The sequence below is a fragment of the Lissotriton vulgaris genome, chromosome 2_1 (genome assembly GCF_964263255.1).
Source record: "Lissotriton vulgaris chromosome 2_1, aLisVul1.2, whole genome shotgun sequence".
Taxonomy (NCBI): domain Eukaryota; kingdom Metazoa; phylum Chordata; class Amphibia; order Caudata; family Salamandridae; genus Lissotriton; species Lissotriton vulgaris.
In genome coordinates, this window is record NC_141687.1 from 1,866,647,492 (window position 1) to 1,866,669,785 (window position 22,294).

Genomic DNA, 22,294 nt, shown 5'->3' on the forward strand with positions numbered 1-22,294 from the left:
AAACAACAGTTTTTTTCTTTAAAGAACAGGTGCCTCTGCAGGATTTTCAATTTGGAACGCTAAGCTTTAAGATTGTCCCCCATACGTTCAAGTACTTAGGCATCCACGTATATAGAGCTCATGCGGATATGCTAGAGGGCAACCTGAACAGAGCGCTAAGAGCTATACGGTCCAGTGTCAACTTCTGAATATCCCTGCCGTTGTCGGTGGCAGGCAGGGCAGCGATCCCCAAAACGGTGGTCCTTCCACGTTTACTCTATTTTACAAACTTACCACTGCTGCTCCCGAGCACTACCTTTAAACAGACGAATACCTTGCTAGTTGAACTCATATGGGGCCTGGGTAGGCGGAGGATTAGCCTGAAGAAGTTACAGCGTGGTACGGCTAGAGGGGGACTGGGAGTACCGGACCTTAGGGCGTATTTTTATGCCTGTCAAATGCAATGGTTGTCCTATTGGACTGCAGGGCGTAACTTGCAGGAGATTGGAATGTCCGAGCAAGATATCGATGCGGGGGCACAACACACCCTTTTATTGCCACATAGCAAGATATGGCAGGATCTTCCCCCTCTTCTATATACGGCGCTGTGATGCTGGAGGAAGGCGCTGCAGTACGCAGGGGCATCCCCAGCCTATGCCGGGAATATACCTTTGCTTGGCATTCCCCTATAGGGCGGATGCCTAACGACTCGCAGGCTTACGCCCTGGGCGGATGTGGCGGTCACTACAGTTGCAGACCTCTTTGGGGAGGGGACATTGTTAGATCATGACAATTTTGTTTGGGGAACGAGAGCACCAGATCATTGGTACCTCTTACATGCCGCGTTGTAACAATATGTACGGAAGTACGTAAACTCGACAGGATGTACCCCACAACGAGACACCACTGCCCCAGATGCCAGCTAGAGGGAGCGGATCTAGCACATATGATCTGGTCTTGCCCACGACTCAGTGGTCATTGGGCCCTTGATCAGGGGACACACACGGAAATGACCAACAGGGAGATAGATGGAACAATAGGGGGTTGTATCCTAGGACTACGAAAGGGGGCCTCGAAGTGCAAAGTGCAATATAGATTTGAGAATCTGGGGCTACTCCAGCCAGTGCGAGCGATCACCATGCGGTGGAAGTCCAAGACGCCACCCGCTATCCATGCATGGCACGGCGAACTGATTCGGTGGGGTGTAGCAGAGAGCGCTGCATTGAGACGAGAAGAGGCCAGAGGACTGCGTAAGACCCCAATTGCAATGGACTGGGACATCATGTTAGAGACCTGTAGATCTCTGGACGTACCCCTAGACACTAACGTCAGTCATACCTAAGGTGATGAATAAATCTATGGGTTAGAGTGGCATGGCCCCGGACATAAGCAGAAGGGAGACAAATGTGTGGATAACGACTCAGCCAGTGCCGGCAACTGAATATTGACTGAACTTGGAGGGTAACCCTATGTACCTATGCAGGATCAGAGGGTGGGTGGTGGGTAATATACAGTTGTGGGGGGTTTTAAGTATTTTATGTTCCGCCAAATCAGCATTAGAGAAGATTGCAAAGATGTGCGGTGATAGGGTAGGTTGGCATAGCACCCTGTTATCCTTTACCTGGCTCAACCGGGATTGAATGGTAGAGCAATTGGAAGAGGATGTTGCTGCCTGAAATATGTGACGGTATGCTCTTGACATGTAGAATAAGAACATTGGGATAGTGCACTGCTTGCAATATTATATGATAAACGTTATAAGGATATGCACTCATATTTCTGTACGCTGTGAAAAAAACTGAAAATCAAAAAAAATTCATAAGTTACTGCTATCTGGATCTATGCCATCCAGTTGCCAGCAAGGTTCCATAGGTCTTATCATAGACTATAAGCCAGTCCAGTGGATGAAGGGTCAGGTAAAGAATTTGTACGTGACATATGGTGAAATTGATTACATTAAACAAATACTGGGGGAAGCATCAAGTCTACAGAAACTGACCCTCGATCTAGTGTTTACAGATAGACGGTAGCATAGACATTGTTTACTTTGCCTGCTAAGGGCGTGTGGGGTGGCTAAGATTAGAATCCCATATATCATTAGGTATGTTGCAGTCCTTCAGGAGCAGAGTGGCAGTGAGTACTTAAAATATTGATTGTAGAGGCATATCTTATGGTTGGGATGGTACAGTTGTTGTATTACATTTGTATGTCAAGGTGATTGAAAAGCAATATTGGGTGTCGGTCACCAGTTTCTGTCAGGTGCCTGTGTCTGTCCTCTTGGCATGGTTTGCTGGCTGGGACTGTACCCTAACTCTGGATAGTGCTTATACTGGTCGAAGGATTACCTTTCTGATTTCTATCCCAGGGTCAGTGTTGATGTAATTATCTAGGTAACAACTATGCTTCCAACTCTCTTCTGAATTGTAAATGGTCCCTAGCTGCTTCAAATCTTGGTTGGCAAGGAGTTCTGTGAATTCTCCAAGGGTGCAATTTAGGCCCATGTGGAGCGTTCAGCACCAGTGACGGCAATTAGTGGGGCACAGGATTGAAGGGTGCAGAAGCTCATGTGCTTGCCTGCAATCGTTCTCTCCAATATTCCCCTGCATTACATGCTACTGCATGTTGAGTAGTCTTAGTAAAAGGTTGCATATCTTGAGACTCAATTCACAGCTAAAAACAAAGTGGTCAGCAACTACTTAAAACATTGCTTGCAGGCACTGTACATATTCAGACTGCTACATCAGTTTCAAATAGATGTCGTCAGCAGGTGATAATGATACCTTAAGATAGAAACTAGCAATCAAAATGTGATCATTTGTGATGTGAAGGAGCAGCTAATCTAACAACCAGCACTCAGAATATGCACTATTGTTGTCTCATATCCACCCTCTTTTAAAGGTGCTTCCTAAACAGTGCTGCAAAGGCTGACAGGTGTAAAATAGTGGGGAAGCCAAGTTATAAGCAAAACAAAACTAATTGCTGTTTTGCCTGAGTGTAAACACATAAGCAGGAAGCCTGTGCGGTAATCCATTTGGGTACCTCAAAGCCCGCTGCATTCACCATAACATCGAGAAACGGTGCATCTTACTTTGCTAAGGTGTACACACTAGCACAGAGGGGCTAGGTGCTACAGGAAGGTAGAACAGAGGCTCTTTAGCAAGTATGTCAGCTTTTTTGATGCTGTATGTGAAGCCTATTTTTCAAAGGTAGACACACCTGATTTTCTTTTGCCTGGATAGACGATTAAACTTCTTTGTTGCTGACTACTCATTACGCTCAAACACCATGACAGTGTGCCGACTACTTCACACTGATTACTGCCTTATGCCCTATGATTTGCCAGATGGCAAAACAAACCTGCGATTCTTTGAAAATCTGTGGGATATGTCAGACATGTTTGATAATGTCTCTTTTAAAGTGAAATCCCTTCTAGATTATGGAAAGATTCACAATTTTGACAGGGAACAATTTGAAGCTAAAAAGTTGGACTTCACAGAGCTTGAGCAGAGTCACTGCTTCAGCATGCCCCTTGCTCTATGGGAATCCCTCGACATAAAGGTGTGATCCCTGAGAATACTTTTCTTCTACAATTGCCTATTTAAAATGTGCTCATGGAGGAAGTTTCCGCTTTGTGGTGGTCCTTATAAATAATGCGCTCATGCTGGACATCCACCAAATGCACTATCGTGAGCAATGGATCAGCAGGATGTAGAGGAGTTCTGCCACAGCCAGACTTCTGCCCTCTGGATTAGGTTTACAGACCTGGAAGTGGATCACAAATTGCAGAAAGGCCTACTACGCCATAAGAAATCAACAAATGTTGGAGCCAATTAAACCCTTTTTTTGCTTCATTGTCATAGCTTAGAAATGAGCATGTTTTGCCCACATATATTCCCAATATGGGTAAACACAGACTACGATGAACAGCATATTTTGGAAGATGGAGGACACATAGGCTAAAGCCAGACATCAGGTCGACAGAATACGTCCAACAGCTTATCCAGATTTAGCGCCATCCTGGGTGAGGATTCCAAGGAGTAGTACTGAGAGAATCTGTAAGAGTAAGTATGTGTACTGACCCTGCATATCTTGCAAACATGCTTCCTAAGATACACAGCCTTTGCTCTAGTTGAACAAGAATGAATAAGCTGTAGCAGAGGAACCCTCGTTATTTTAGAATGCCACAAAAAGGAAAGAAATAGTTGAATTGTAGAGTGAATTCAATGTTTGAAATCGGTCTTATGGGAGGATGCCCAAGGATGAAGGCATAGGCAGACGTGCTGCACAGGTGAGACAGACTGCCTCTATTTTTATTAATGGACAATGTAATAAAAGTTGAGAACTCAACGCTAAGGTGGACTAACACTAGTTGGATTATGGCATCAAAAGGAGGAATTCTCTGTCGAGGCTAATGTCAATTTTTGTTTACATCAGCAACAACTGACAAATCTGGAAAGCCGAAGGGCGCCGGAAGCAGTCACTATGGCTGCTAGAAGGCCCAGGTTAATATCTCATTAAGGGGCATTAGAAAATTAAAACAAAAGGCTCTGTGGAGGTCAGATGACTATGGCAGATGGATGTTTTTAGGGAGTTCACCTTTAAAGATCTACATCTTCAGACAAGGTTGCAGCACCTGTTATCAGTTTGTTTACCAAGGAATCCAGATTGAAGACTGAGTCCAGGACTAGCAAAAGGAAAAAAAATACTTTGTGAAGAGGATGGTCTCTCATTAACCATAAATAGTGTGGTGGTAAAGATAAACAACCACCAGAGCCAGGATTTGTGTGTCAGTACCATTGGGAAGCATTCACATTGAAGGGACTTGAACTGGTAATACTTACCCCAGATACTCACAATTGCAATATTACCACCATTAAACCTTTAATGCTCTAGTACGTGGTAGGTTACTTTCATCCTGGGATAGGATGGCCTGGATTATAATGATTTCGGTGGAGATTAAGTCTTTTAAGTCATATCCCCAAAAGGTGGACCAATCAGCTAGTTCTGGAACAAGGCCCTGCTTCAGCATGCTCCAAGAAAGCTCTCGAACAATCTGTCAGCTGATCCCAGAAGGCTGCAGGATTTCTCATCACCCAAATGTGCCACAAAATTTAACAAATTGCCTTGAGACGCGACTGTAAAAGACTGAAGTTTAGCTGATCACCAATGAACTAGAAATTCGAAAAATAAAAATTGAAGTTATTGATGCTTATCTAATAAATAAAGAAAATGAGATAGCAAAGACTGCATCAACAAGCCAATAATGCAGTTGAGCACATAAATAAAAATGCAGTGGAATTAAAATTTATATGGAACTGGTCGTACCGTGGAAGACCTACAGGACAGGAAATATAGGTAAACTGGGAGCCTAAATGCACATTAATCTGTGTCATTCTCAGTTTTAAGAGACTTTCTTACTCCAGGCAATAGTTTCTCTTAAAGTTGTAACCACAGACCATATAATATCAGCTGAAAATATTTTCCTTCTCTTGATTCAGTTCAATTCAGAAAACAAGCAGCTTCCTAGCAATGCCTCAAATATAGTCCTCTTACGTTACCTTGCAGGGAAATCGGTCATAAACAGCTCTGGGACCAATTCTCGTAGTGGGACCGATATAGTAGGATGCTTTGGGCATATCACGTAATCCAGTTCTACAGCATTAAGAACACAGTCTTCCACGTTGAAGTAGTGCCCACATTCTGCCTTCCCATCAGCCTCCTTGTGCACAGTGTTTGGCGATGAACAGATGTGGCAGGGGATATATTGTTCCAGCAGCAATGTACCATCACTTTCAGTTGCAGTAAGTGCTGTAAATACAGATGGATATATAGGTACATAGTAGATAATCATTTGTAATCAATATACCACAGCAGAGGAGTGCCTTATAAACAATCGATAGTTATGAGAAATAGTGCAGGTGAGCTCTGTGCAAAGCTAGGAATTGAACAATAACACAGGGTTGTATGTCAGAAGCACGCCTCTGCTCAACCACGCGTGGCTCACAATGCGGTCCCAACAACAAATGCATCTTTTCCACGTATTCCTTTGCCATTCAAATTTCATTGTAAAGGCATGATTGGTAAAGGAATGCGTGGTAAAGGCGCATCCACTGTAAAACTGCACACAGCCCTGAAAACTTCATCCCCTCCTCCCGGAGCCCTATATCTCGGCCCATATCTCCTAAAACTAACCCTGACCCCCGCCCTGAGCCCTAAATCTTTCCCCCAGCCCTATACACTACCACAACCATAGCCCCCCCCCCATCCGGAGCCCTATAAAATTACCCCAACCACTGAAAACTACTCCGTCCCCTCCCCCCCACCCGAGCCCTAAAACCCGGACCCCACCCTTGAAAACAGCCCCGTCCCCCCCTCATGAGCCCTAAATTCCTGATCCCCCCTGAGCCCTAAAGCCAGCCCCAAGCCCTGAAAACTATTAATAAAGCCCCCGAAAACCCTGCCGCTGCCCAAGTCCAAATCCAGACTGCATCCTGGAGCCCTTCCTGTTCCTCTCCCCACTGCACATCTAGACCACGCACTGCCTTAACCACGCATATGAGTGGTTAAGGCATATGCATGGTAAGGCAAGCGTGGTTCCACTTGTGGGGAAATGGCACACATGGCTCAGCCCACGTTGTAAAGGCCGTTTCCCATGACACAGCCTACCTAAGCTTTTGATGGTATGTTAGTAATAATGTGGCACACAGAAAGAATATGGTACTGATGCACAGTAGGAGTGATCAAAATGTTATATTTGACTATTTCAGTTTGGCAAACAATGTCATCTTATGAATTTTTGTGGCCCCAGCAAGTCATATTTTTGGACCAGCCGTTTCGAACAACTTTGCATTTCATTTACCCATTTTGTGCTATTTCAATGCTCCATGATGCCAAACACTATTGACTAACACATTAAGCATTCAGAAACGGGGTCCCACTAAAATATGTGGTGACCTAGTCCCAAACATTCTTAAGGTAACACTCGGTAGAGGGTCAGAGGTAGGCAGAGAGATAGCGGTTTAAATAGAAAAATAGAGGTGATATAGGGAGGAAAATCTATCTTCCATGGGCCCCCTTGGGATTTCCCACTTTGCCCATGCTTCTCTGCAAGTGATTGACCCAAATTTTCCAGTCTGGGGAAAGGGTCAAGCCTTTCATACGAAACTCATGTGCAGTCAATTATTTTCTCTAACTAAAGGTGATAGAACACATACGTTTTGTGAGCTTAATCAACATTACCAAGTTAAGACGCCTATGGGGCAGATTAGGGGAGAGGATTACCATGTAGACCCTAAGAATGCTGCATGTGAATAATTTATACAGGACGAAGAAACACTGCTAGCAGCCTTTAATAATAATATTATTTTCAAGGAGCTATCACCAAGAAGAAGCTTTGAACAGAAGCTTAAGTACTAGCCAAAAATGCTGGTTTATGATTATTTGGCAAATCAGCAATTCATACTTCTGTCTGACTTGTCATAGTTTCACAAGTTTTTACTGGAACTACAAAGAGCAGCATATTAAAACCCAGGCCGGAGTATAGAACTGACGTTTCCGGAAAAGTGATATCACACTGTATGTGTTCTTGGGCCAGGTGCTTGTTAGATGAATAGTCCATATATATCTGAAAACCTAAGGGCACAACCTGAACTCTGGTGCAATGTTTTAACTCTCTTGAGGTTGTGAATTACCTGGGATTGGAAGCAGCACTCACCCTGATAATCTATCTAAGAACTGAACTGTAGAAGTTTTTAAAGAGTTTGTGACATTGAAAAAAAGTCACCAGTTTGCATAGAAATCTAGTTCTTTTTTCAGGACTCTGAGCTTTATTTTGGGTTTGTGAGATGGGAGCACCATCGTAAATCAGTGTGCCTCCACCCTGCAAACTGGCAGTTTCTTCGGCTCTATGTAAAGCTGGCGGACATGCCAGGTGTACACTGGTGGAGCCCATGCTGGCTCTGCCAGAGTAAATCTGTGACCTGGAGGCCCATCTGACAAAGGGCTGCTAGCTCACAGTGACGGATGCCGCTGCCTTATGGAAGGCAGGGCGACCACCACTCATTTCCCTTGCCAATGTCTACCATGCAATGCAGGGCAGACATAGGCAGGGGAAATCCCACACGGGCATGTAGAAAACTCCCTGCACATCAGCACCATTTGTTTTTTGTTTAGAGAAAACAAATTCCCACTTTTGGAGCTACTTTTCCTCTATACAAAATATTTGCCTGACAGGGTGCTTAAAACATGGTGCCCACTGGGCACACCTGCAGTGCTGTGCTGGCAGTTCCCTCCCTTCCCAGCCGAGATTCTCATCAGGCCGGTGTGGATCTCTAAATAAGGCAGACAGTCTGTGACCCTCGACTGGCGATCATCACCCGCCCATCTGCCAGGGTCTGATCTACCTCCTAACTTGTTATGAATAGTTTCCGATTAATGAGGAAATCTCAAATGACCTTTGCAGAGAATGAGGGTCATATATGAAGGATACTTGGTCTCTGTGAAAAACAGACGTTTAGTAAGCGGAGTGTGTAAACTATTCAATTCTTCCTGCATGAGTAATAGCAATTAAGAAGGTGCATTGTAACAAACATGGCTTAGTTCACATAATTGCAGAAGGCCGAGTGAGAGACTAAATAAACAAGGAATGATGCACCTTGCTATCAAAGAGAGGATGAAGTTATTTTTTTCAAAAAGCAAACATATCTCAAGATAAATCACATAAAGTCATACTGCAGTGTATTACTAAATGTGCCTTTTTCGTGAGTTAGACTTCAACAACACAATCATAGCCATTTGTAATTAGTCAGAAACACTTCATATGAGAGGAGCACACAACTGCTGAGGACTGCACCTCTGTCCTGTGACAGGACATGATCCTCTTAGCAAAGTTACAAAATTATCTCACAGCCATGTAAATGTAAATGTATGTAAATGTATAGGCATTTATATAGCGCACTACTTACCCGTAGGGTCCCAAGGCGCTTCGACCGCTGCGAAACCCTTCCTGGCTTCCCTGAGAGATGGTCCCTTAATGGGTATCTCCAGGGTGAGACCAGGCATCCCCGGCGGTCTGGTGGGGCCGTTAGTGAAGATGAGGCAAGCTAATGCCCAGAGTTGCCGAGTGTGATCGCTGATCAGAGTGGGCACCGAGGCGAGAGAATTATCGAGTCCGCTGACCCTGGTCCAGAAACCTGCCGCACCGGGAATCGAACCCTGGTCCCGGGCCGTCCTCTGCTCTCGGGTCTGCCGCCTCTAACCAGTGAGCCACACTACTTCACTGAAAGGAATTCCAATGTACGTAACACTGCGGGCCTGATTCACACAGGTAAACTTACATTGTTGTTTAAGTGTGTAAGGTTATGATTTTTTGCAATTCACAAATGTAGGAAAGTGCCAATTTTTTGACATAGTCAACCCGCTTTTTAGGTCTCGCCTGGCAATAGCAGCACATGCGCTGCCTTCGCCTTGGCAAGTGCCTTTTGTGATCAATTCTCTGAAAGCTTTACATGCACGCGTAGGGATGGACAAAGATGGCTGCTCTCGCCATTCATCCAAACCTAAGAACATGCGCGAGTACGAACGGACAATGGACAGCCGATGCCATCTTGTGCCAAGCTTTCCATTGCCATGGCAACTAAGCTTCTTATCAGAAGCTTTGTCACGCTGCCTTGGTTTTATAGCGCGAACTTCACCCGAAGGTATAGGGTATCAGAGCGCTTTACATGAACACCAGTTGCGCCACACAAGGACACATATTCTATTTTTTTTTTTAGAGAGAGAGAGTGGTCCACAGGAAAATCCAAGTCCATATCAGTTTTCACATAGTTTTTGTAATGAAAACACACTCAAAAAAACTCTGGACCTCTTGAGTTTTTGAACAATAAAGTCTTAAAGGGGGTAATGAGTGTGTTTAGCACCAATTCTTAGTGTCCTTAGGCTCAATCCTTGCTCATATAGTCAGAGTCAGGGCTTTTTCAAGGCTATTTACAATATAGTTTGTTCTTTACAGTTCTTCATAATTTGTGCTAGTTTCCAAAACAGAATCCGGTTTTTCAAAATGTGAATTTGTGAGGGTAGAATCCTTAAAATGCGTCGTCGGCAGCGGAAGCGGAAGGAACATCCAGCAGGCCCTGGCGCAAATCGCCACAGAGGCGAAACACGTGTCGGCTGTTCATGTTTTTAGCTAAATTAATAAAGAGCAACTTTTCTACACAATATGGACTTCTGACTCTGACTGTATGAGCAAGGATTGAGCCTAAGGACACTAAGAATTGGTGCTAAACATATTCAATTTTGCCTTCCTCTTTGAAGTCTGTTTGTAATTTAGTTTACAGGTAGCGGTACATGAGCCTATCTCCTCACTATACTAGGTTTAAAAGAAAGGCAGCCCTACCCTGGTGCCTTGAATGTCAAACACACAATAGCCTCATCCTGCACCACAGCCACCTCTGCGTGTTTCCGCTGCAGCTGGCCGTGCTCTCACGCGATTCCCTGTCCAACAAGCGTGCCTACTAAGACCCAAACTTAAGAGGTGCCTTTATATATCACAATAGTCACGTGCTCCACTCGCCCCCTATCCCATGAACCCACGGGGCCCTGTGCTTGATGAGCTCTCAACACCAGCAAAACCTCAACATACTCCGCGGTTTCGAACAAGTGAGTTCGTCCGATGTTTCTTAAGTATGCGACGTATCAAGGTCGCAACCACCGAGAGTTCCTAAACTGAGGAAAAGCTTTTCTGTTGAAATTGGAAGCCATGGGACTTGATCTTGAATAACTTTAGTCACTTTTGCATATTATTACTTCTAAGACTTTTTCTGTGGTTCACCCATCCGACTCGGACTACGAATAAATTTAGGGCTGCGTTTTACATTCGGTTACTGGTTCTACCTTACATCAGATTCTCAATATTGGAGGTGTCCATGTACTCAACTTCCATGTGACCGAATTCTCCATGCTTAGATGTCCGAATTACCAGTTCATTGATTAGCAGAACAACAGGAACTACACAAATTTTGCCTTGATGAAGTCTATGTGGGAGACGAAACACGTGTTGGCGATTTACATGCTGGGAGATCTTTTTTAAGAAACAATGAACACTAATAAAGAATGATCTGATGAAATCTGAAGAGGATTCTCTCTATATTTATTGAGGACTGCTTTTGATCCCTGTCTATACTTCTTTCATGTTCTATTTAGTAGAGATATTGGTCTACTGAGGGTGTATTACTTTAGCCATGACTCAAACATTTCGACTGTAAGGTGTGCTGTAATTAGAACCTCATTCCCCTTTCTCATTTTGGTTTCACAGCAGTGTGACCCTAGAGCACCTCGAGGTAGTAGGTGCTTTGAGGCTCTTTAGCACCCCAACTTAAATTGATATTGCATGCAATTGAATCACGCATCTGAATATTTCTTGCAGTATTTACATATGTTTTATTGAATAGTGCAGACGTTTCCTTTGAGAACACTACTACCTAACTTTTTGTGATACTCCGCAGACATAATTCGTTAAGACAAGTCCCCTTAATGGTGATCTTAAGAAGGAGTACTCCTTGCTTTTCAAAAAGCAGACCTACCCGCCCAAAGACAAAACTGCACGCAAGGCACTGCAGGGTCCGTAGCAAGCAGAACACTCAGCAAGGCCCACTTTTGCTCTTCAATCATTTTCTTTGCAATTAACCATATGCGACTCTTCGTATATGATGCTATAACTTGCTATACGTTTTAGGTGCACGCTGGGCAAAGTTGAACAACATCCTTAAAATACTGCAGCTCTTCAGGGGTGGACACAAGACTGTAAAACACGTTTAGATCTGCCTCAGTCAAATGATTTAGTTTCTGGTGCACCAACCTCTGACTACAATAACCCAAATAACGGCTCTTATTTACATAATGTACGTTTTGTTCCGGTGTCTGCGGTGTAGAGCAGCTCTGCCAAATTCAGCATAACGTAGAACAGGTTAAATTAAAGATGTTTAATATCCGCAACTTTAAATAATTAAGAAAAATAAACCTTAAATTCACTCTCTTTCCCATGTAAGAGTAACAGCTCTCTTACCCTGTCCTCAATGATAGCTGGAGTTAAATCCCTGGCATTGCATGACATCATATAACGTACAGTAAAAAGACATCACCTAATGACACTGCCTGCACAGACTAGTGGGACGAAGGAAGGTTGGAGGGGGAAGCTTTGTGACTCTAATGGTCGCAGTTGTAAAAAATCTGAAAGTGCAAGAAAACAGTGGGAAGTTGAACTACTTTGTAAAAAACTGAGAAAATGAAAACAAGCATTAAAAATACAGTGGGTCTCGCATTTCATTAAGTTAAAGCCATTTGATTTCCTATACAATACCATTAGCAAAGCAAATGGCTTCAACGTAATCAAAGGCGAGACCTGTTGCATTTTCAATGCTTGTTTTGCCTAGTATCTGACCCAGTTTTGACAGAAGTGCACTGGGTTCCTGCTAACCAGGTCCCCAGTGCCAGTGTTCTTTACCTAAAACAAGGCAACTGTGAAATTGTTCCCAAATGGGCAGACCTCTAATTCTCTAGTAAATGGCATGCCTTGTACCTAGGGCAAGGGTACTACAAATGATCTCTAAGGGCTGATGCGTGTATTGTGATACGCTAATGGATACACCACCAAACTCATGCAGACTACCATTGCAGGATGCATGAAATAGTGCAGACAAAAGTGAAAACACAACATGGCACACACCCTGTGTGCCATGCCCACAAACACTGCATGCAATATATGTAAGTCACCCCTACAGTAGGATGTACAGCCTTAAGGCAGGGTGCATTATATTACATGTGAAGACAGATCTGCATGAACAGATGTGCCCCTATGCTGTCTAGTTCAATTGCTAAATAGTAAAAGTGAACAAGAACAGGGAAGCCATCTTAACTCTATGCACTTGTCATTATGAGTTCCCCAGCTGCATGATGGCTTGACTGAAACCTATGGTGTTTGGTATCAGACACCTGGTCTTAAAAATCCCTACTGATGCCAGTAGTGGATTTATTAAAACATGCACCCAGAGGGCACTTTAGGGTACCCTCTGAAACCCTACCAACCTCATACTGTGCTGGCTGGCTGGTATCATCCAGCCTCCCACCACAGACCGATTTATGACCCCCTGCAGGCGAGAGACGTGCTCTTTGAGGCTAGAAACAATGCTTGCTCTGGAAGAAGGTGTTCACACCTCCTCCAGCAGTATGATTAGTGAATCTGCATACCAAGGCCAGAGACTTCAAAGCCCCTGCTGCCTTTGATATGAAACCAAGGCTTCCCCCAGACCTGGAAGATGTCACTCCATGCCCTGAGGCCCATTGGGCATCAGGACAGGTAGGCAATTAGCTATGCCCTGAGGATTGGAAACAGGCTGTGGTGCTTCCCCTCCGCAAAAAGCCGAACATTAGCTTTGAGAAGTTGGACAGCCTACGCCCCATTTCTCTGCTGCCTTATTTTTCTAAGGTAGCAGAGAAGGTGGTAAATAAACAGCTAATGAAATATATGGAGGAAGGCAACCTGCTTCACCCTACCCAATTTGGGTTTCGGCCCCGTCATTCTACAGAGTCTGCCCTTCTTAGGGCCACCGAGTCCCTTAGGCAGGGTGCAGATGAGGGACAAACCATGGCTCTAATCCTATCAGACCTCAGCGCTGCGTTCGACACTGTAGCACATTCCATCTTGCTACAGTGTCTGAACAAAGGTGGGGTGAGAGGGGCAGCGCTGAAATGGATATACTCATTTCTTACTGGCCGAGGTTTTCAAGTGAGGCAGGGTGACCACTACTCTGAACGGATCTCTTTGGACCGGGGAGTGCCGCAGGGTTCGTCCCTGAGTCCAACACTTTTCAACCTTTATGTTGCCCCGATCGCCACCTTAGTAGAGAGTTACGGCCTCCGACTGGTGTCGTATGCCGACGACACGCAGTTGGTTATCTCCCTGTCGCGTGCACCCGGTCTTTCAGCGGACATCTTCAGAGCTTGCATGCAAGATCTTGCAGCCTGGATGTCCGCCAACTGTCTCAAGCTCAACGGAGGCAAGACCGAGGTGCTGGTCGTGGGGGGATGCCAATCAGCGTGGACGTCGGCATGGTGGCCATCTTGTCTTGGTCCAACACCCATCCCGTGCCAGAAAGCTAAGAACCTGGGCATCTGGTTCGATACTGACCTTACTTTCGGCCCCCAGATCAACCAGGTGGTCGGATCATGTTTTGGGACCCTCAAAAGTCTCAGGAAGACTCTGAAGTTTTTACCTATGAAAGCCCGACAAACCTTGGTGCATGCACTAGTCACATCAAAGATGGACTACGGCAATCTTCTCTATTTAGGGACCTTGGAGAAGAATCTTAGCCGCCTACAGGTCCTGCAGAATGCCGCCGCCCGATTGGTGCTCAAACTACCCAGAAGAGCCGCTTCTGCTGCTGCCCTCCGGTCGCTGCATTGGCTCCCGGTTAGAAGTAGGGTAGAATTCAAAGCACTATGCACGTGCCATCGGATCATCAACAGGCGGTCTCCTCTCCCTTTGCAGGGACTATTGACGTCTTATGAGCCGTCCCGTACTTTGAGATCCTCCAGCGCAGGCCTCCTGGTCGTTCCAAAGGTGTCTAGAGCGCGGATGGGTGGAAGGTCCTTTAGGTACCTTGCAGCCTCTAGATGGAACACATTACAGATGGCACTGCGATTAGAACCATCTGAACTAATCTTTAGAGCCAAGCTTAAAACTACACTATTCGCTCAGTAAGGTAGGCCACTTCTGTAGATCCCAGTAAATTTCTCTCCTTAGCGCGGGGACACGCCGTTGTGCGTCACCAAGCGCTTTACAAAACTCCCTAAATAGAAATAGAAATGCTAGGAGGCGTGGTGCACTACCAGGCCAGTCGAACCCCAGGACCTTCCTGGTGTGCTCCACGAAAGAAGGGTTCCACCATTTTGATTTTGGTAGAATAAGGAATTCTGGGATTGGTTTATGCCTGTTCTGCACAGGAAGTGGTCATATAGGAGGTGTAATGACCCCAAGAGCAAGTAGCCCATTAGCTACTACCCTCCACTCCCCTTAAAGCCACTAAATTGAGAAATTAGGTGGTTTCTGGCTATCAGCCGTCTTCAGCCAGGATAGCTTGACTCCAGTGGCTTAGTGAGCACTTGTGTGTTTTACTGTTCACCTTATGTGGGAAGGGTATGCCCAGACGTGGGTCCTGTGCTCACCGGAGTCAAGCTATTCTGTCTGAAGACGGCTGACAGCCAGAAACCGGTCCTAGGATGCTTGATTCCGGTCCAGGGAAGACATGGTTTGGCAGTTCGGTCTGGACTGTTCCCATGAGGCACAGGGTCAAGACTGATTTGCATATGGCCATGTCTGAACTGGGGTGGCTTGGTGAGCAAAATAACGATGGCTTAAGCCCAGATCTGTGACTGGGGGTGAATGTTTTGCCAATGTGCAACATTCCGTCCATCACCTTGTGTGTTTTGCTGTTACATGGATATACACCTTTGTATGAGGAAGACAATTCAGTGTGGTGTCTATATAACACTGTCTTGAGAGATTTCTGCCAGTCACTGAATTTTAATTTATAACACACTGTTGATCACTCTTCATCCGTAAGCAGGGTAGTCTGGTCGAAGCACTTTGGGTGTTTTTGAACGCATTAAAATTGGCACCTTGCAGTGCGCATTTTCTATAATATCATACAGATTTGTAGAATGAATATGTATATTAGTAACAACCATGACATATATACTGATATTCCTAGCTTGTGTAGGTCATTCATCAGCTATCATGATAACGGTATACATACACATTTATCTGACACTCTATGTAGAAGGTCGAAATTCACTTTAATGGTAGGTTCTGACTGGGGTAATGCTTATGATAGCTTCAAAGATCCTTTTGTAAATTCGTCTGAATTTTGGCCAGGGCTGACATTCTGAAAAATACCCAAAAAAGTGCAATATTCATTTTAAAAACTGAAAGCAAAACAAGCACACCTGTGGACGTCATCACACAGTGTACGGGGTTAAGAACTTCTCTTCCTCTAAAAGGAGTTGCATGGTCTCTTGATGGAGATATGGAGTATTAGCATGAATCCAAAAGCACAGTCTTTGCTTCATGATCTTCAGAATTCATATGTTCCACACTACAGTTATGGAATCTCCCTCATAAATGCACTTGGTTTTTTACTAGACACTATAGCATTAACCAGGTTGGCAACTTTGACTTCTTTGCCTCTGTACACATGGCGGGCATAGACTTTAAAAGGGATTTCTATTTGGGTTTGAATTTCAGATTTATGGATTTACCATCTCTAGCGTCCATGAAGAACAGAAAGGCAAGATAGTTGGTTCCTTTCAACGTGGCAACTTGAGTTACACTTATGATTTATTTTTTTTAAAGTCTGTAGAACTAGAAAAAATAAAATCTCTTAAAAAGTAGTGGTACTTTGAAATGCAGGACCACAGCCCAGTTTCATCCAGTCTAAGCCAGTAAACATTGATGCTGGGAGAACGGTGTGAGGCCTACAGTGGCCAGGAAATAGAGGGGTCCACGGATAGCTCACAAAGACATATCTATTTCCACCAAAATAAGCAGATTCAAGACCGAACACCTAGTGAAAGTTTATGTCAACTACCGCTGAGCACACAACAAATAAGGAAAACAGACGGAAAACTAAGCAAGTGTGTAGACAAAAATAAGTAAGACAACTGGGGAATGAGAGACAAGTCACTGGGCAATTTACATGACAAATGGGCGCACATAAGAAAACGGAGATGAGAAAAGGGTGAAAGGTTTAGCAGATAAACTAGAAGACTGAAGGGCGTCGTTAGTTCGAAAGGACTCATACTAGCAGCTGATCACAGATTCAAAGGTCAAATGAATTCCCTCCATATTTCCTTCTCATATTAGAATAAAAAACGACCTCTAGACAGTGAGGCGCATAACCTCCCGGCGCGGCCAGCAGACGGAAGAGGTGGCGGCCAGAGCAGTGTTTATTCTAAGCCGGCAGCCAAGGGTTTGTTCCTTTCATTTCAGGTTACACCTGTTCAGCTGATGAAACAAAACCCGAATGTAATGCTCTTTTTTTGCCAGTATTTTCACAATGACACCCAGATACGGATTTCTTCCAAGGACGATTTAGCAGAGAAGGCGTGGACAGGAGACATATAGATGTTGGCTCTGGAGGAAGGCCAAAAAGCAAAAGTTACTTTCCTTAGTGACTCTGGTGCACTCCACCCGCCGAAGGCTCCGTAAAGTTATCGACTTTAGGAGCCCTTCATGAGGAAGCGAGACAACCAAGCAAGATGTACAAAGCTTACAATTACGGAAGCGCTAAGGGGCGACGTACCACCTGGCTCCAACTCCTATTGCTTTTGTTGCAGATTTATACAAGGCGAACTCGACCCGAAGGTATTGGAGCGCTTTACATGAGCACTGGTTACATTACACAAGGACACATTCATTTCTTGGTAGGCACTGGGAGATTAAGTGATTTACCCAGAATCACAGGAAGCTGAGCCGACACAGTGGCTCGAACCTGGCTCCCCAGCTCCTAAATCGGCAGCTCTGGCCTCAAGGCCACAACCTCCCCCCAACCTCCCCTCTCTCCCTGCTTCTATTACACTGCCTGGCCATGAAACGATAGAGCTGGACAGCTATAGAGGGAACCATAGCCTTGGAGCTGAGCCAATCAGGTGTGGAAAGGCTTGGCAATGTGAAGGAGACTGTGGGCTCAGGGTATTACTGTTCGTATGGTGTGTGCCATTACCAAACTCTATATCGCAAATCGACTTAAAGATGAAAGCATTAGCTAATGCAGGTCTCCAAGCATCTGCTCTAGAACGAGCAGCCAGACAACTAGTCCAAAGAATGCAAGCAATCAGTCCAGTCACTGCCATACACATTTCTAATCAGCCACTGGTCGAGGAAGTAAATGATAGCTAAGGTCAGGGCTTTTTCCAACTCTAATTCTGCCGGAGTAAATTTATCAGATATGAAAAATGAAGAGCAGAAAGGCAGGATGTGCCACCTCGAATAAGAAGCGAGGCATCCTTACTGGACCCCGGCCTTGCAGCAGAGTAAGGAATTAACTTAAAACAACCTTTTGTTTTGATGGGGGTGGGTGGCAAGGGGGTAGAGATTGGGGCAGAGGATCTTTGAAGACAGCTTGTCATTTTCGATTGTGGAGGTTAAAAGTAGAGAACGGCCTATGCCATGCGTGACGCATGTCAACATTGTAAAGTAGTTCATTTATTTTAACAATATTCACTCCATCAATACATGCAGGTTATAGATCCTGTGCTCACAGTTTAGTGAAAAGGAATGTGATGTAGTGAAAGAAGAAAGACTTTAAAAACATACATCGCATTGACAACAAATGCAAAAACTCCTTCCAAAATTAATTCAACAAATAAAGGAGTTAGGCTGTGGAAGTGTCAATGACGTTTTGATCTCATCAATTTGAGATCTTCATCAGGACAGAATTGTGAGAATATGGTATTACTAGGACCCTCAGGAAGCGGTTCTTGAGTCTTGAACCCAGCGCGGCATCATGTGCTCTGTCAAAATGTCCGGTGCGTCTAGTAGGATGCTGGGGTGGCAAATCTTGGGTCTTGAAGGGAGCACGGCGTCATGGGCTGTTCTGTCGCAGAAATTGTCTTGTAGAGTAATTTAATTACCCATGGAGCTCCTGAGCCCAGGAGACTTAAATTGGAGGGGGGTGGGAGGGAACCCCAAGGACACCGGGAGCGAGTAATTGGACAATCAGTCAATGGGCCATGTGATGAATTTGGGCATACCGCTTTAGTCTATAGAGGAAGGGAATGGGCGGCGGATCCATCTGGAAACATGAGGCAACTGTCCTGATGAAGATCTCAAATTGTTGAGATCGAAACGTCATCGAAACGTCGTCGATTCTTCTACAACTAAACTCCTTAATTTCTTGAATTCATTTTAGAAGGAGTTTTTGCTTTTGTTGTCAATGCGATGTATGTTTTTAGAGTCTTTCTTCTTTCACCACATCACGTTCTTTTTCACTAAACTGTGAGCACACAATCTATAATCCGCATGTATGGATATAGTGAATATTGTTAAAATAAATGAACTGTTTTACAATGTTCACATGTGTCCCTTCCTATACATAGTTTCTTCAAAACTGACTTGTGCCTAAGGAGCCCTGATTGATTCACCCCCTTCTGTGAAAATATATTTTCTCTACCTGGACCAATCGGCCTTGTATGAACCATTGTTTTTTCACTAAAACTATCTGTAAGCCCAGGTTCAATGAAAGGGGTCCCCTTGTTATGTAAAAGAAGCACAATAACCAGTGCACACAAACAACTGCCGAAATTCCGACTCTTGATTCTGGGCCCAAAAGGTGACATGGTGAATGCAGTGCTGTTTGTTCTCATAGCAGAAATCTTGCACCTTGAAGAAAGGCAGAAGTTTCGAGATGCTAGCTTCGTCCCACAAAGGAATATATTACACTTGAGATTATTTAATTATTTATGGCATTTTTATCGTTGGTGGCCGATGACGCTTTACATCTTACACTATACATACATAAAACATCTTAGTAGTAGGTTACAAACAACAAAGAGGAAGCAGTGCAAACATACTCAATGACATGAATCTTGATGGCTTTGAGGCCCAAGTTTCACCCAATGCCAAGTCACTGGTATTCACTCTGGACACCACCCTCAACACATTAACATAAAAACAAAGACAGCCTGGCACCAGCTCTCACTTCAAAAGGATGTGACATTATTTTTTCCAGAAAGTGACTTTAGGCTGTTGTTCTCTTGCCTCTTGATAGAGATAATGCCCTTCTCCATTGCCTCCCAGACTCCACATTCACATCCCGTAAGAGCCTCATGTACGTTGCAGCACATCATACCCAAGGTCTGAAGAAAGATCCTCACATCACCCCAAAAAATAAACCAGTTTAGAAAATAAGAGAATTCTTTACTGAATAAAATGACACCAATACTGCAAAAATTCAATCAATATAACAGGAGTTACAAGTTTTTAAACTGTAAGGTAAGAATAGGGCCATGAGCCGAGATACACCAACTAAGGGTATCTGGTTGTGCTGGACTGAGGCAAAGTTACAAGTTTTAACCGATCGCAATGGGGCGTGGGCTGGGTAAAGTATTTTTAAGATGATTAAAAAGTAGTAATTTTGAATGGCAGAAAGTGCTGCTATGGGAGGGCTGGGTACAACTACCCAGGCCATCTTGCTTCGGAGAGGAACGCCATTCCCCACGTCCAAGGATCTGTTGTACCCTGTCTGGAAGCATTATTCATCACACCACAGACGATTCATTAACAGTCATATGACCCTGGACACTGGCAGGAAGGCACTTTTGTTGGGCAGAAAACGGTAAACTTTCTGAAAGTGGCATTTTAAAAATAGTAATTTGAAATCAAACTTTACTATTAAAGAGGATTTTACATTACAATTCAAATGAGTGCAAGAACTATTTCTCTAGCGGTTTCCAAACTGAAGGTGTCAATTATTAAATGTAATAAGGCAACCCAGCATTAGTCTATGGGAGGGCTAGCATCGCTGCAGTGAAAAACGACTATGGGAGGTCTCAGATGTATATGCTTGAGCGGTTTGATTTTAACTTATGGCATTTGCAGCAATGCATGGCTCCCCACTATGATGAAGAAAGAGGCCTTGAGGCTGAATAGTTCCGGCTTTTTGTCTCAGGGTAAACAAAGGCAGTAAGTAATATTATATGCCGGTTAACTGTTTACACCCACTGCAGCTCCAGCTGTAAATCACCAGGGACTTTGGGTTGAATGGTTAGCATATTTTGGGAATGCAATCAATTTATGGTACAAATGTAGCGACTACCTTCCCAGGTCAGTGACCCCTGTCCCAAATTCCAACACAGTAACCATATGGGTTGGACTTTAGCCCTTGAAAAAAGAGAAAGTCATGCTCCAATTCCACTAACATGCCCACATGGATTTAACAATAGGAATGAATGTGTGCCAACCACAGACATAGCTTTATAGGACACGTTCATTCTGGTGAGCTTTGAGACCCCTTGAATATAGATACTCTATTACCTTTAGATAAACAAATCTCCTCTAGGTGCAGTATCACAAAAGGACTCGAGTGTGAATAAGCTACTGATCTACCATGCTAAAAACATATCCCAAATACGTATTTACCCAATTCTAAGGAACAGTTGTGATGTTCCAAACTATATGAGTAATTGAGAAATGTATCCTTTCACTGATGGAAACTAGTCATTATCAAAAGTTATATCTGCATAGGGTGCAAGTCCTCGAGAGTGACGTGAAGGGTACGACATTCAGAACCACCTGTTTTTAACCTTGTGGATAGAGGCAAGGTTGCACCGCTGAGTGGCCTACTCGGAAACAGCTATAACCCTGTATGGTTTCCTTCATTTATCATCTTTTCAAACTCCCACACCATACAGCACATTTTAAGTGCATGAAACTTTAGAATCTTTGAAAACACCTTGCTGTGCCAGTTAGAAGACCCAATGAAAAACCATGATACAATAACTGGGTGAGGCTCTAACTACAAATGCGAGATGTATGGGTCATTCATGCACTTCTTTCTTAGAAGCTCAGGTGAAAGGACAGTCCTACTGTCCTAAATAGAAGATGACTATAAAAATGTAGTGCCTGACAACAGAAGAAGGATAGAGTACAAAGGCACAAAAACATCTCCATAGTTATGGTCCCAATCGTGGGACTGTTCTTGCAAGGCAGGAGTTTGGATCCAGATAAGAGTAGGACTGGAGCAGTGCTGGAATTGGGAGGCCTGGTGCTGGCAGATTTTGACTAGGACTATAGAAGGCAGGGCTGGGGGCAATAGTGAGAATAAAGGAATATAGGTAAGTAGATTGGTTCAAATGACAACCTTTATCAGTTCTTTCCTACCACGATACTGGCACTGAGACAGTCTTTCAGAGGCACAACATATAAATGGGCAATACACAGATTTAGCTCTTGGTATTCCCCGGGTTGGCTGTTCATTTCTTTTGGATTAGGTCAGTAAGAATTCTAGACGTAAATAGACATGTGTCTGGTTCGGATGTGGTCACAGCTTCTAAATCCACCACCGTGGAATCAAGGCCTCCGTGACATATTCAAACGGCAATTGTGCAGGCCTCGCAAGAGCACTATGAATAGGGTACTGAGCTTCAATCTGGTTGTTTCAGACACAAGCTCCCTTTCTACAGGTTAGTAAGACCCCTCTTGCTCTCTAGTTACCTTCAACTCACCTACAAAATGCTAGGAAAGTCTTGTGAAGGCTTCACCACT

General features: G+C 44.2%; 1 protein-coding gene across 1 annotated transcript in view; it reads right to left on the bottom strand.

Moving 5' to 3' along the window:
- Positions 1 to 22,294, bottom strand: part of LRRK1 (leucine rich repeat kinase 1) — a 758,414-nt gene that overhangs the window by 141,300 nt on the left and 594,820 nt on the right. Inside the window, exon 24 of the mRNA XM_086958057.1 lies at positions 5,538 to 5,787. Coding sequence (XP_086814183.1) covers positions 5,538 to 5,787 — 250 coding nt within the window. The remainder of the gene's footprint in view (positions 1 to 5,537; positions 5,788 to 22,294) is intronic.